Genomic DNA, 15,000 nt, shown 5'->3' with positions numbered 1-15,000 from the left:
ATCTCTATACATTTCCTTAAAGAATGAGTTGAGAGAATTTGGTAACAGATCAAGGCATATTCTCTTGTGTGATCATTTTATTAATTCTCATAACTTATCTCTTGACATAGTATGGATATTGTCAGGAGAAAATTAATCTTGGTCACTATTGGGACTTAAAGGGTTAAATACAGTCGAACCTCCACTAACGGCCACCTCTCCACAATGGCCACCTTTCTATAATGGCCGCTTTTTTTTGGCGGACAGTCGATACATTGAGTCTTGTTTAAACCGCTCAAAACAGCCTCTTTCTTCTGTCCCAAAGGTGGCCATCGCAGAGAGGTTCAACTGTATGCTGCAATTATCCATCTTTTGTAAGAAATGTGCATAACACAGCAGGGGTAAAAAAGAAATTGACTTTACGATGGTGACACATTTACTGGAAACCCAACAGTCTACATAATGGAGCTCAAATAAGAACAGAAGCAGATATTTTAAATGGATAAAAATAACAAGCAAGAATTTTAACTGATCAGAGGCAAAGCAGTTACCTGATGAGTTGAGCTCAGAGCTACCAAATACAACTTCAAGAAAGTGAGTAGAGGGGGATTTGAACTGAAGAAAATTGAGTTTAAATACAGCACCTCGCTACAGCAATTGGTTATGCTGCCTCTGTGAAGAGAGGTGTCCTTATCACAATTGGCTAAGCTAACCATTAACAAAATTAACTTATACCACAGTTTCCACAGCACCACCAATCCACTGATTGATTTTATCTTCTAAGCCAGTGGGATTTGCACCTGTCATTTCATCCACTTTCTTTCTGTTTTTGTAGAAGAAGAATGTCGGCATGGATTGGATCCCATTACGCATTGCTGTCACCTATTGAGACAGGAACCAGCACTATAAGAAATACAACTAACCCTTTACTTCTAACAGTGGAGTAGATATATACAAAACAATAATTAACTATTACTTTCCGACTTCGAAAACCGTTAACACCTAAAATATCTCAAGAATGTTTATTGTGTTGTGACTAATAACAACAAAGATCTGGACATACAGTCGAGCAAGCCACAAAACCACAAAAATCGGAACTGTAATTACCATGAACACCTTTGTAAATAGGTTGATTTTTAAGCGCCATTTATTGTAATAACATACTTTTTTAATATATATATATATATATGTAGATATTTTTATCATAGTTTTTTATCTTCTGTATTATTGTAACATAAGATATGTAGTTTTATCTTTTGATGAAATAAAGACTCATTATTATTTATTATTATTATTGCTGCTTGGGTTTTTTTTTTCTCTTGCCTAATTTGCCTTCTCATTGCAATACAATAACATTCCAGAGATATTTCTGGTGTTCACGATTTTGCACACTTCACAGTAAAAAAGACTAAATTATTCTGAGTACCCTGCTATGCAATAATCTCACCTGACACTGATCAACATCTACTTTCAGAAAAACAGCAGCAGAATACTTTACACTCAGACGTGCAAAAACGGGGGTCATCATGCGGCAAGGACCACACCTAAAGCCACAATAACACATCATCACAACTGGGAACCTAATTCAATAAGCAAGGTCAAACTGAACTCTGTCAAGGCCTTGCTGAGGGGTAATGTACCAAGGGATTAGCCAATTGCACAACTGGGTGTCTTGTGAATAGCTAAATCCCTAGTCAAAACTCTTGGAACACTGTAATAGCTAGACAAAAGGATGCATTTTCCCTCCCTAACCCCCCCCCCCCCTCCCCTGGTGCAGTGTTGTATCATGCATTCACTATTTTTCAACACAATCAAAAATCAACATTGCTTGGGGGAGAGAGTGGGACAGCAGAAATAGGTTCTTACAACAACTTTCCCAAGCTTTTAGAAGAAGTTGGTTATGAGTTTAAAAACGTTACTTGAGCAAAGAGCCATCTTTGCCCCTAATATTCTAATGTGTCCCAAGATGTTTTGTCCCAGGTTGTAGTTTTCGAAGGAAAGAAGAAACTTTTTTTTCATCTTAGTTTATAGCTATCAGCTCGCTTGGGAGTAGAAGTGGAATCCCACCAGTCAATTACCTTGTAACATCTTGACTTATGACAAGTTTCTAAAAACTAAACTGAAAATTCAAATAAATTTACTTTTTGTATATGTAACTTATCACACTTGAATGACAACTTATTCTTTCCTTCTTCTTTTCATATAAATTTGTAACATCAGTATACAAGAAAATAGAACAAAAGAAACTAAAATTTGCAACAAGGAAAAAGCAGAAGGGTCAACCGCAAGTCTCATATACATTTGTACAAAACTTATCATTAAACTATAAGTCCTTGTGAAAATAAAGATATTTGGGCCTGATCAGACGTGGTTTTATTCAAACTCACACAAACTTGTTATTGTTTAGCACGACAAAACTTGAGAAAAATATAATGTCTGAATAAAAAATGTTTGCTTGCCATAACAGTTTGAATTTATGATTTCATCAGGTATCTGTCTGACACAACACCTAGTCAGATTTATTTAGAAACTACCCCGTTATGGGAAATTATGCTCACTGAAGTGAAAACTAATCTAAAAAATCTATTTAAGACAAGTTGATTTGTGAGTGATGATTTTCACGAGCATCCTTACAACCCTCAAGATCTGAAGTACTTATTATTATAATAACTATTTTTTTCTGTTTTGCTAACTTATTATGTGCAGACTACTTAACAGCCCAGTCAAACACAATTTCTTGAAGATGAAGGTCCCCTTATGGTTTTGAAAATATTGTCAGGTTTAAAACATTACCCACCAAGATTAGAACTACAGCTCCCTGTAAGAATAATTGTATTATAATACAATAAGTGAGAGTTCTGTTGTTGAAGATGTGATTGTACCCATATCATTCAATGGACAAAGAAAAATTCACAAAAACAGTCAAATTCTCCTCATAAAATCCCTAGAAATATAGAGTATAAAAAACATTCTACCAGAAAGGTTTCATTTGAATAGTAACATCATACGATTCTGTGGACAAATTTAAAAGTTGCAGTGTCAAATTAAGTCTCCATAATTTGGTTTAAAAAAGAACATGTTAATTTGAAATTTACTGCTTTTCAAAATCTTCTCCAGAAGCCAAAACATTTTAATTTACCAGTATTGGAGGAGTGCCATATGTTTTTTAAAACATATAATTATGATATATTCTTTCAATCCCATATTTTGAAAGGAAATGACACAAAATGGATGTCAAGTGTAAAATAGAAACATTACAGCATTTCCTGTCTTGAGGGTAGATCTTTTAAATTAAGTTATCAAGTCAACTAAAGGTTGTTTAAAAAGGAAATGACCTTTTTACAAGCACTCAAATCACAAGCAAAAGTATGACTAAGCAGTCATGACTAGGCAAACACACAATAAATAGCAACAAAACTACTCGTAAATGATATGACTTCAAAACAACACAGAAACAATGACTTGAAAGAAGAAAAAGGCATATTGGATATTGATGTTGATCAAAACAATCCAAAGTGTAAATTTTTGGATGCAAAAGTTTGTTATAATTTGAATTGTAAGTGTACAAAATTTCAAAGAAAGATTCTTAATTTAAAACAAAGAGTACATAAAAGGAATAGATCAACATGGTTAAACTTGTGAAAAAATGTCATATAACTAGTCTTTATATTAACTAAGGCAGTGTTCTATCAGTGCCCGGTGGTCGGTGGTGCCTAACTTTTGCTCCTGGGCGACTAGAAAATCTTACTCTTTTTGTACAAATCATATGCTGGGCACCTTGGATTTCATAAGTTCAGAGCACTGGGCTGCCTTTCAATTTTTCTTAGAGCACATCTGCCTTGTCTTAATTTCTCTTTATCTTACTATAAGCTAAAAGTACAGCTACTAGGCATTTTTATATATAATACTTTTTAGTATAGGAGAAGAAATATTAAAACTGAAAAAATACAATATACCACAGAAGAAACATTGTTTGTCAAGCAAGAATGACATCACATAAAATAAAAAGGTTTTTGTTTGTTATTAGTGTGTGCTGGGCTTAATAATTTCCATGGAGAAGACACATGTATTAACAACAACTTTGGTGCTTTCATTTTTAGTGTTATTCCTTGTTCTAACTCTATGTTTATGATAAAAGGCAACTTATCAACAAGCATAAACTGAACTTAGTACAAATGTTACGCAACAGCCTTGTGTAACAAATTAATTGTCTCTAAAAGTAAAATTTACAGTGTAAGTTTAAATAATTTTTGCACTAAGTGTTTAAAAAGGTAATATTTTTAGCAACTTTAGACTTGCATTATTAAAAAGATTTTCGTTATCAAGGACATTTTACGCGAAATTCACCTGAGATCATGAACGTGATTTTTATAAGTAAGCGTTCAAATTTGTGAATGAATCCTAATGCGTGACCGCTTCAACGGCATAAGTTAGGAACATACAGTTGTGTTTATATAGAAAGGTTTCCTGCGCGGTTTCCGGCTGCTAGTCAATGTTTATTGGTTCTTTAGCTCATGATCCAAAAAAAAAAGCACTTGTATCTTACCAAGAAGCAGTGAAGTCCACCACAACAAGTCTGTTTCCTGCAAGATCGATCTGCTGTTGAAATTTGCCGTCCTCTTCGATAACAATCGTATTTCCGTGACTAAGGTCTGAAGAGGCCATGTTGGATCAGGGACCGAGATGTATCAAAACATACAGTCTTTCAACCGCAGAATATAAACTTTATCAATCAACAGTAATTAAATGATCTGGATACCAATGCGAGTTTTCAGGTTGAGCCTTTTATGCAGTTACTACACAACACTCAACGCTGGAGCGAATGCGACCCCTTTGCCTTCTCGCAGCTCTCACCGGATACAGGTGACCGCGGCTATGAGTCATCAGCGGTGTAGCTAAATTTGAACAATTACTTCATGTTGACAGCTGGAAAAAGTACGGAAGTAGGGTTCATCAGCTGCCCTGATATGGAGTTCTTAGCCCGGGGTTGGGGGGTTGGGGGGGAGGGGGGGTAGTACTCCCTTATATAGCCACAGGTATGTGCCGCCCCATCGGGTACGGTTTTTGCGCCGTTTTGCTCTGGAATCGGGTATGGTTTTCGAGGGAACTACGCAGTGTATGAATGTTTTTATCGTTTCAATTCCAAATGAGTAAGAAAGTAAGAAAGAGAAATATGCGAATTCGAAAGGGATTGAATAATTTTTTTAGTTCGCGCTCTAATCCAAATAATACTTATATAGTTTTTGCCTAAAGGGCAGGTCTGAAAACGGGTATGGATTTTAGAGGTCTAGTCTAAAACGGGAACATTTTTTGGTCTGAAATCGGGCAAAAAAATTTGAAGAACGGGGCGGTACACCCCACCAAGAATTCCCAAGAGTACCCCCCCCCCCCCGGGGTACTTAGAGTGCTTTTACTTAACCCGTGAAATAGATGGTCGACTAATACGCGGTATTACACTCCAATTTCATTGTTCTGGTTTATTTGGTACTAATTGTTACGTAATGTTTCACCGGTTTAGTAAAATCACTCTGATGGCTCGTGGATGCAAAGCTCTTCATATGACTCGTAAATGTTATTCAGTTCTTTTAAAAACGGGTCGCACATGATAAAAGCCAGGATAGACAATAGACAATATTTATGATACCCACTGATAAAAACTATAACGCCTGTTTATGGCAATAGTAAATTGCACACAACGTTTTATATTGATGATGATGTGAAAGGTAAGGTTTCGGCTTTTAAAATTTTACGAACAACACAGAACATGCTCTGTTTTTTCTTTCCATTACTAATGAGCTTATGACTCAATTCATGGCGTTTTAAACAATAAGACCATTACTGTTATTTAATTACCATTTGGCGCTCATATCTATTGTTCATTCAAAATTTACTGCCTGTTTTTAACACGGTCAGGGTCCTGACACGGTTTTGTCCCATTTCATTTTCTTTCTTTCTGATACACGAGCATCTCCGTCACATTCCTATGGGCGTAACCCTGGGGGTAGACGCCTACTGACCCAGACCTCCCATGGTTAGGTTAAAGGTAGATCAAACATTTCAAAGAGGCGAAAGAAAATAAAGAGTAATAAAAATTACCAGAAGAAGAAAGACAGTACCTTTCTATTTTCTTTTTTTATTGTGGAAATCATTAATCTTACCTTTAATGGACAATAAATATATAATAAAAAATACTTAGTTATTCCCCCGCTAATAAGGTTTTTCACGGATTGATGAAACAAATACTTCGAATGGAACATAATATGGTTAAGAATTCAAACTTGGCCAAAGAATTTGAACTCAAGAACAAATCCAGCTAGCAGTCAGGGTGGGACAGCGTTCACCTTTCGACAACACTGCCTCCCCCAATTATTAGTTCGCGACGGAGTCAATGGCTTCGGTATTCTTGCCTCCAAATTTTCAACACCCCCCTTCAGTACGTAACAGTAGACTCTCTGACTAATCACATGACTAATAAATCTTGCTGTAAAAAAAATTGAGTACAACAGCAAAAGAGAGACTGCTAGCAGTCTACCGCGAACATGATTTTACGAACCCCCCCCCTCCCAGCCTCCCCCCTTAAGCTCATGACTTCTTTCAAGTTATTCAACACATACAGTTATAATTTGCATTGTCACGAAAGTGATTTGACTGTACCTGCAGTATATGTAGTTCGTTGAACTGCTCATCTAAGATGTGCCATGACAGGAAGATTTATGTTTAGTTTCCCTCTTTGATTTCAAACGCAAATCAAGGCCGATTTTAGCATTGGTGTTACGTTGGGACGGCCAGCAGTATTAAGGTTTGTTTAAGAGTTTTCGCGCTTGTTTACCATTGATTGATTAAAAAGTTTATTAACTTTTAATCATCTTTTGTTCATGCTATTGGTAGATATATTTGCCCGCGATCAACTCGCATTTGTAAGAAACGAAGGAGAATCGACCAATCATCACTCCAGTCGGTCCTGATTCTGTACTTAGATACTGTTACAAGCACACTCCGGAATCGCTGCAAATGATCACTGCCACGATATTTTGTTGAAAATGCAAAACAGAAACTTGTGAATATTAGCTCAATTGCCTTGGCTGAATAACGTTTTTTGGCCTCACAAGTTCTGCGAGCTGATCAGGATGACATCGAAGGCCATCGAAGAGATGGAAGAACAACTTCAAACTCCGGAGCAGATTCTGTTAGCATTGAAAGCTGAAATGGTGAGTAGATAACTGCCTGCTCAACATAAAATTCTGAAAATATATCACGAATATTGATCAACGCGGAGAGTGTAATAAGCGTGCAAGATTGTTAAATGCTCCGATTTACTGTCTCAGTTTAGCACTCTACTGAAATACCTCTTAACTCTTTTTAAAAGTTTCAAACTTGTTCGCGACTTGTGAACAGCTTTGATTTTAAAGATGGAGGTATCAAGTCCCATGAAAAATTTGAAAACATCATCCATCTTATGTAATCAATGCACAACTGAGTGTCAGTTACTACCTTTTTGTTTTAGCGCTGGATAATTTAAAGGAATTTAATGGATAATCTCGACAGCAAACAGTTCAACATTTATTCATTGAATACAATAGCATGTCAAAATTCAACTTAGATTCTCTGTCTACCTTGTTTAAAAATGCTAGAGAAGAGCAAACGAAATTTGCATTTTCATGTTAACATACCTCACCATTTGTGCATGTATTCACCAGTCCTTAAAAGATTTATTAGTAGTACTTGATAAATTAATGCTAGTGTTATGGAAATAAATCTGCGAATTAAAAAAACAGCCATAAAATTTCTCTGTATTAAGGATTCTCAACTTTGATTTGTCCAGCGAGAAACGACACTGCATGCTAATTTATTCATTTCATGTGTTTTTGTTGTAAAACAAAGTGTTTGAGTAGGAAGTGCTAAAGCCTTAGTTTCTCTAAATTTGGCCTTCATCATTAAATTTAATCGAAAATATTGATAACACGATACACTGTACGTGATGGGATTTTGATTTACGCGGGATGTGATTTTACACGTTCGGCTGGAAACAAAAGGAAAATAACTTTGTTAACGTCAAGGCTCAACGATTAAAATTTTCTCAACTAAGAAAGAATAGCGAAGAAGTCAGGAAACGGAAAAATAGGCGAACAATTAGGAGAAAAGGAAATCGTTGGCGTTGGTTCTCATTCAAACAAATCGAAACAAAACTACTTAGTCTCCGATATGCATCGCTGAAGCAATACTTGGTTTAAGCAATTTTGTCATACCTTGTGCATATTAACGCCAACATAATGGAACAAGTTGATAAATATTACAAAAAAAAAACGTGTAACCAATAGATGGGTGTTCAGCTGAGCCCATTAATCAAATAAGGCGATACTGTTTTCCCCGGAAAAGAATTGAACCAATATGCTGTTTCTGATACAGGTCGCGAGAATTGAGGTTCCAAGTGTCTTTGTATTTAACCACTTTTATAATTATTATAAATGGCATGTTTAACAAAACTGTTTTAGAAACTTCAGGTTTTGCTTTCCAACAGGATTCCTTAAAAGCAGAAGAAAAGGCCTTGAAAAAACAGCTCTCTTGCTTCAAAGAAGAATTTCAGCTTCTTGTGAGGTCTGCCGCTGAATTATATCCAGAAATATTAGATGATGAATTCCCCCAAAAGGTTGCTGCAAGACGACAACTGCAGCTGTCCCCAAATAAATCACCTAGCAGCCCCGAAGCCGATACCACAAGGAGACCACGTTACTCGAGAGGCAGTTACAGATCTAACGATGCACAGCACAGGAGACCCATGTTTGAACTGAAACGGTATCCGCGACGGTCTACGCGGCTTACCAGCGAGGAAGCTGTAGCGCAAATTCAAGAACAGTTTGAAAACAATGCTAGTGCCTCCTCAGGGATAGACGCCAGGAAAATAAGAAGCTCTTTACCAAATTCTCCCACCGATGAAATGGTGCCAGAACCAAGTCAAGAGAATTCTCTTGACGAGGAACGCACAAGAAGGCTCAAGAAAAAGATAATAGAGTCTAGAACAGTTGACGTAGTGAACTTGGGTTTGTTCTAAGGCCGTTGTGGTTCTTTCCTTCGTTTAGTTCCAGTTTCTTGCCAACTAAACACATGACGAGAACGTCTCTAACACGTTGCGAGAAAAAATGTCTTCGTTCGAGCCCAATAAATATGTCAAAACATTTTACATTTAAATGATAAGTTTATGGATAATCTGGAGCAGTGAAAGTCAATTTAGAGCTTTTGTAACTGAGTGGAGTGTAGAAAGTCTGTGTTCTGTGTTGTGTGGACATTCAATTGCCTTCTGATTGCAACCTCGTCCCCAGGGCGCTTTTCCCTGGCTTTGGGGGCCCCCAAAGCCAGGGAAAAGCGCCCTGGGGACGAGGTTGTTCTGATTGGCCAAAAATCTCGTGTTACTTTCTCATTTAACAAATCAGAAGTAAGACCAAACCAAATATGGATTTGCTCATACCCGTCGGTCTTCCTTTGCTTCGGAATGGCTGCAGGTGTTTGTCTAGATCACTGCTTAGTTACTGTATTGTCAGTGCACAATGTGGTTGGTCATGACAAAGTCACTTGATTTTTCGACATACTAGTTAAAACCACTTTTCAGAAATAAGCTTTTGCAAAAGCGTAGATTTGAATTCTGAAAACAGCTTCTAATTGGGGGTTTATTTCATCCTTCTTCAAACACAGCTGCTAATGATTTCATAGGAAATTTCAACATTGGAGTATGCTCTTGCATGATGAGTCATAATTAGACTACAAGTTGTCTCGTATCTCGCGAGATGACGCGAAGGCGTCAGCTGTTTTTCGCGCGTTTTGCGTGACGAACCGTAGAGAAAAGATTTTGTAGTCTAAGTCAGTTATATTTTTACCTTTATCAAAATAAATGAATAAATAAATATTAAATAAAAGATTAATATATGCCTAAATATGGTTTATTCAAGTAATATTGAAGCAGTACTGCTTGGTATAGTGTTAATATTTTTGAAATAAAAGATGTCTACGGCTATGCCGTATAAAGAATCTTTGTAAAATCACTGAAACGAGGGAATGTTCTTTCCTGCGGACAAGAATCTTACACACCTTAAACTGATATTATTAAAATAATAATTCCGTAAGGGGATAAAGGAAGGAAAATATGTTAATGAATGTCTCAAAACTCTTACTGCTGTGTACTGAATACCCTAGAATATTACTGAATAGTTCAGTGTGATTTCCCTTCCTGTATACAGACCAAATAATTAAAACTCTTAGGTAGATGGTTAGTTTCGGCACTTTTCTTCCTTTTTTTTGTTTTAAAATAGTCGGAAGAGCTATAGAACAAATAATTTATTAGAATGAGTGGGATGCAGCAGAGAATCATTATCGTTCTATACTGTAATGTTATTGTGAATTACCAAAGCTTAAATGGTTTTATATATATACGCTTCAGTAGTCTTTTAAAAAAACAACTGGAAAATTAAAACGAGAAAACAACTTGGAAATGTGAAGAATAACCGTCTTCAGTTCCAAGGATTTAACTAGACAAATGCTAGAACTGTAACAAAGATGTACCCGAGAATAATAATTCATTAAATGGAAACAGGAGGAAAAGCAAGCTCAGTATCAACATTCGATCTCTCCTTTCTTGTATTGTTCATTCTAGCTGTGAGGAGAAAAAGATTATATCAAGAAAACGTCACATCCGTAATTCTTCTGACATGTGAATAGGCTTAACTTTTAAGTCTTACTGGTGATATTCAGCACACAGCTCTCCATACATTTCTCATGATACTGATGAAGAAAATTTGTCAATAATTAATGAAGAACTTTTTAACCTGATAGCCGTTTTGTTCTCATGAGCTTTATGTTTGATTTATCAGTGATATTCACAAGGAGAATTTAGATGCCAGTTTAAAGGGTTAAAATTAACTATACTTCTAAACTCTTGAGTCTGTGGATACAGCCATGTAGCGGGTTACCTTTCAAAATCAATAAAACCTCATCCCAAAGAGCTTTGTGAGGAATTATCTCCCATATTACCGTCAATGGTCTTATGACGTCCCCTCTATGATGTTAAGGTTGTATTAGAAGTCACCCTGCAATAAACGCCCCCTTTCTAATAAACTCCTCCCCCAAAAATAAGGGAACAATTGATTAACATGGGTCTCGGCGTTATGTTCCGGCGCTTTCACGGATCTGTTTATTTTTTAGTTACATTTTAGAACGCTTTTGCCCATAACAGTGGAAGCTCCGCTCGATCTATGAGCGCTTTCCAAGTATGAGATATGACAAAGGAAAACTAAAGGTCATGTAAAGTTCAAAAATACCATTTCATTTCTTTTTGTTTTGCTGACTGGCTAGTGGGACTAAAAATATATTCTATATTCGCGCCAAAATTGTTCTAAAAATAAACTGGTCGGTGAAAACGCCGTGACATGAGTACATGGAAGTTACTCGCTTCTGGTTATGGGCTCCAGGTATCTGGCATTGATTTCTTAACAGTGAAATATTCAGAACGTTTTAATACAATTGGAAATGTAATGTATCGAGAAGGGGTTATTTCTAAACCAACAGTTCTAATAATAGTGTTTGATTGACTGATATTTCAAATTTGAACAGTATAAATCTTAATGTATATTATTGCAAGTGTCGAAAAGAACTAAGTACCCAAACATTTACTTCTAGAATCATCATATATACTTGCTTGCGTAGAACGAAAGTGGTCTGTATTTCAACTCCAAGAAAATAGCTCAGCATTTAAGTGATAAGATAAACAATTCGTTTATTCGTTCCCTAGCAACTAAGTCAAAATAAAAAGAGAATCGATAAAGAAAGCAATCTAAAAAGAATATGTTTTTCGATGATTCATCAAACGATAGTAGAAATTTTTCGCAAAAAAGAAGACGTATTAGACGGTAAAAGATAGAGAGTAAATTTACTTGTTTAATTATAAAATGAAAATCATGCGGACAAAAGTCATGCGAATCACACACCACGCGATTTTCACTTGACGAAACGGAAGTCAAAGAAATGTAATAAATAGCTTGCGAAAACGCCTCCAATCCCACAAAGAAGGAACTAGGATTTTGAAACGACTTGAAAGAAGTTTCGGACAGGTCTTTTGACTGCCTTTTACAATTCAAATTCCTCAAGGGCGATTTCCCAAATGGTTTGTATTCTTTAAAAAATACCACTTTTGCCTCAAGGCGTTGTGAAGGGATCAAAGATTTTTTTCTAGAAAATTTTAAACATTTCTCGCCAAAACAAAGTAACATGACACATCAATTCTAGAACTCCTGGTGAGATATTCACCCTCGAGAGGACAAAATATTATTATGGGTCACGGATATGAAATGTTTGTCTTTCGGGAATAAAGTAGCACTATTTTTCTGAAAAGTTTCAATAATATTCCTTTGAATATTAAAACAGATGGATAAATAGAAAAAAAACCCTGTATTTGATTTTTGTTTTCTGTAGCGGGTCATTGTGGTATAAAACAAAGAGAACAAAGCTCGGATTAAGAAGAACAATTTTTTTACTCCAGTTTATGAAGTCTTTATGAATATGCCCATGTGCAAGTTATTAAAGCAAGTATCTTTGATTCATCTCTCTGTATGAGGTCATATAACCCTAAAATAGGAATTATGATATCGGTCCGTTTAACATTGTTTATATGATGATGTCATTCTCACACGCACGTAAACTCGCTTTCGTTTAGCAATAGCGTTAAAGCCGCTGTTTTGCATCACAAAAACCGCGAGAGCTTATTGGTACAAAAGCCGATTTTGAGAGCAAACTGAAGAGAAAGCGAAACATTTGCGGTCCCGTCTGTATGCGAAAAAAACAGCTTTGATGAGCTGCGGGAATTAGCGTTGCTTTATACGGCGAAAGAGAGTTTCCGAATGAAGAGAGGGGCATTTTAATCACCGAAGTGTTTATATATTGAAGCTCAACACCGCGTGACGAGTGCAGGAAGATGTCGGCGAATCCAGAAACAACAAAAGCGTTGATCAACTCACAAAGCACAGCAGAAATGCCATCGACGGCCCACGGCATTGATCCACTGGCGGACCCAGAACCTTTGCCGGACTGGAAAGTCGCGCTGACCGAATGGAAGGCACTTTGGGAAGTACACTTCGTTGGTTTCGCACTGCTATTTATCGCAATGGCTTTTTTCTCTTGTTTCTGTGTGGTGCGTATCAGACAAAGATCCAAATTAATGACCCTTGGTAATTATTTCTTCGTCGTTTGTTTGATGTTGATGTTGTTTAGTTTATCCAGAGCTTTGTTCCTCGCACTGGATCCTTATGAATCTCACACGGTTTTGCATCTACCCGTGTTGGTGGTGAGAATCTTGTTCGCCATTGGCTATCCATGCCTTACATCTTCCTTATCGCTCATTCATTTTGCTTTCCTTGAAGTCAACAAACTCGAACTGATCTCACGTCGTCTCCAAAACATTAAGTTCCTTGTATCGGTGATAGCGACGCATTTCATCGTTGTGTTCATTATATATGTAATCATAACATTCAGTCCAAAGCTTGCTCGTCTTCTCATATTGTGCCAGACTATTCAAATCGCTTGGTGGACAGTTTTGGCGATTTGCTTCCTGTACAGTGGTCAGAAAGTGAACTTGGAGTGGAGAAAAAGTATCAATTTTTTTAAGAGGACAACAAAAGACAGGGCTTATTCAACAGATTCGGCGTCAACTTTAAATAACGCTTCACAACATGGACATAACAATGAGAATCAACCTCCGAAAGGAGCGCAAAAGATAGCGAGAATCTCAGGACTAGTGGTTCTTCTGAGCCTGCTCTACGTTGGGTTAGAATTGTATTCTCTTTTCTCGCTATACAAACTTTATGATCTTGAGGGCGAAGATACCGTGGATCACTGGTCTTGGTGGGGCTACCAGACGTGTGGAAGAGTGCTGGATTTCCTTTTGTGTTTAGTTATTGCGTATGTGATTTTCCCTTCAACTCAATCCACGAGAAAGAAAAATACACCTTCAGCAACCTTAGACAGCAACTCAGCGCGTGTGAATAAGAACATTGTGTTGAAGGTAACAGGGTCTATCGGCAATGGGCTTGATGCGGTTTAAGACACGACCGATAATCTGTATCAACAAAAGCGTCGCTTTACGAAAAGATCAAAAAAGATGGAGGTCTCCCGGACCGCGAACTTGTAAGCAGAGGGAGAACGGATTTTGTTTGATATGTTGACATTGAGAAGAATTGTTTTGGCCCCATATTAAAACAAAAAAGAGTCAAGAAACAAGATAATCTGCTTAAAAACGAATCTACTTGAATCTAGACTGAAAGCGACACGAAAACCAAAACTGCTTGACATTCAATGACGCTGTGAAAAAGTTGCCACTTTAGTTTCATGATACTTTGTTTCTTTTTCACTTAAATGTTGTTTCCCACGATACTGGCCCGACCTGAAAGAGCCGGTGTATTTCCGTTTCATTTCATCTTTCATTTTCATCATTTTCGGTAGTTTAATACAAGCTTAGATATTGTTTTTCATATCATCAGAATGTTTTCAGACAAAGTACGCCGCGGCACTGCTTGGCTACCTCTTGGCTTGCTACGGTTGTCATCTACGTAAATTAATTAAAATAAGAATGGCATTTAAAGTAGTAACTGCAGATTGACGACAGATGTATGGCTGCAAAAGGGCAAAGCTATCGATAAGATATCAAACTTGGAAAACGGCACGACATTATGACAACTATGTCAAGTTTAAGATAACATATGTAAATACCGCTGTGAAAACAAAATAATGATGAACAAACCAGGGAAACCAAATTTCTTTGAAATTACTTTTTTAAAAATATCTGTACCATAAGCTGGTATATATAAGCTAAGTTGTTGAAGTCATGCAGCGCTAAAAAGTATTTGTCATTTTTAGCACCAAATAGCTTGAAATATTCGCTTCCCCGTTGACAGACCGTGTTAGAAGTAAGCGTTAGCGAAGTAGCCAGAACTAAAATAAAATGTTATGTTATGACCTTTTTGTAGCGAATGACCTACCACAATA

General features: G+C 36.8%; 3 protein-coding genes across 4 annotated transcripts in view; 2 read left to right on the top strand and 1 right to left on the bottom strand.

The window, feature by feature from the left end:
* LOC140924234 (peptide-N(4)-(N-acetyl-beta-glucosaminyl)asparagine amidase-like) overlaps window positions 1-4,841 on the bottom strand; it is a 15,098-nt gene extending 10,257 nt beyond the window's left edge. The window contains exons 1-3 of one of the 2 annotated variants that reach the window (XM_073374263.1): window positions 4,526-4,841; window positions 1,427-1,523; window positions 715-861 (exon numbers count right to left, since the gene is read on the bottom strand). In XM_073374263.1, the coding sequence (XP_073230364.1) occupies window positions 715-861; window positions 1,427-1,523; window positions 4,526-4,644 (363 nt within the window). In that variant the 5' untranslated portion in view covers window positions 4,645-4,841. The remainder of the gene's footprint in view (window positions 1-714; window positions 862-1,426; window positions 1,524-4,525) is intronic. The other variant, XM_073374264.1, reaches the window with a different exon arrangement.
* Window positions 4,842-6,840: 1,999 nt separating this feature from the next.
* On the top strand, window positions 6,841-9,275 carry LOC140924286 (uncharacterized). The gene is made up of 2 exons (XM_073374317.1): window positions 6,841-7,187; window positions 8,498-9,275. The coding sequence occupies exons 1-2, from the start codon at window positions 7,107-7,109 to the stop codon at window positions 9,026-9,028; spliced, it is 612 nt and encodes a 203-aa protein (XP_073230418.1). The 5' UTR covers window positions 6,841-7,106; the 3' UTR covers window positions 9,029-9,275.
* A 3,385-nt stretch (window positions 9,276-12,660) lies between these two features.
* Window positions 12,661-15,000, top strand: part of LOC140924229 (uncharacterized) — a 2,535-nt gene continuing 195 nt past the window's right edge. Inside the window, exon 1 of the mRNA XM_073374261.1 lies at window positions 12,661-15,000. This exon is cut by the window's right edge and continues 195 nt beyond it. Within this exon, the coding sequence (XP_073230362.1) occupies window positions 12,935-14,059 (1,125 nt within the window). The 5' untranslated portion in view covers window positions 12,661-12,934 and the 3' untranslated portion in view covers window positions 14,060-15,000.

This window comes from Porites lutea, chromosome 14, assembly GCF_958299795.1.
Source record: "Porites lutea chromosome 14, jaPorLute2.1, whole genome shotgun sequence".
Lineage (NCBI taxonomy): Eukaryota > Metazoa > Cnidaria > Anthozoa > Scleractinia > Poritidae > Porites > Porites lutea.
The sequence above is the reverse complement of the archived record's forward strand: the minus strand, read 5'-3'. Positions and strand labels throughout refer to the sequence as shown.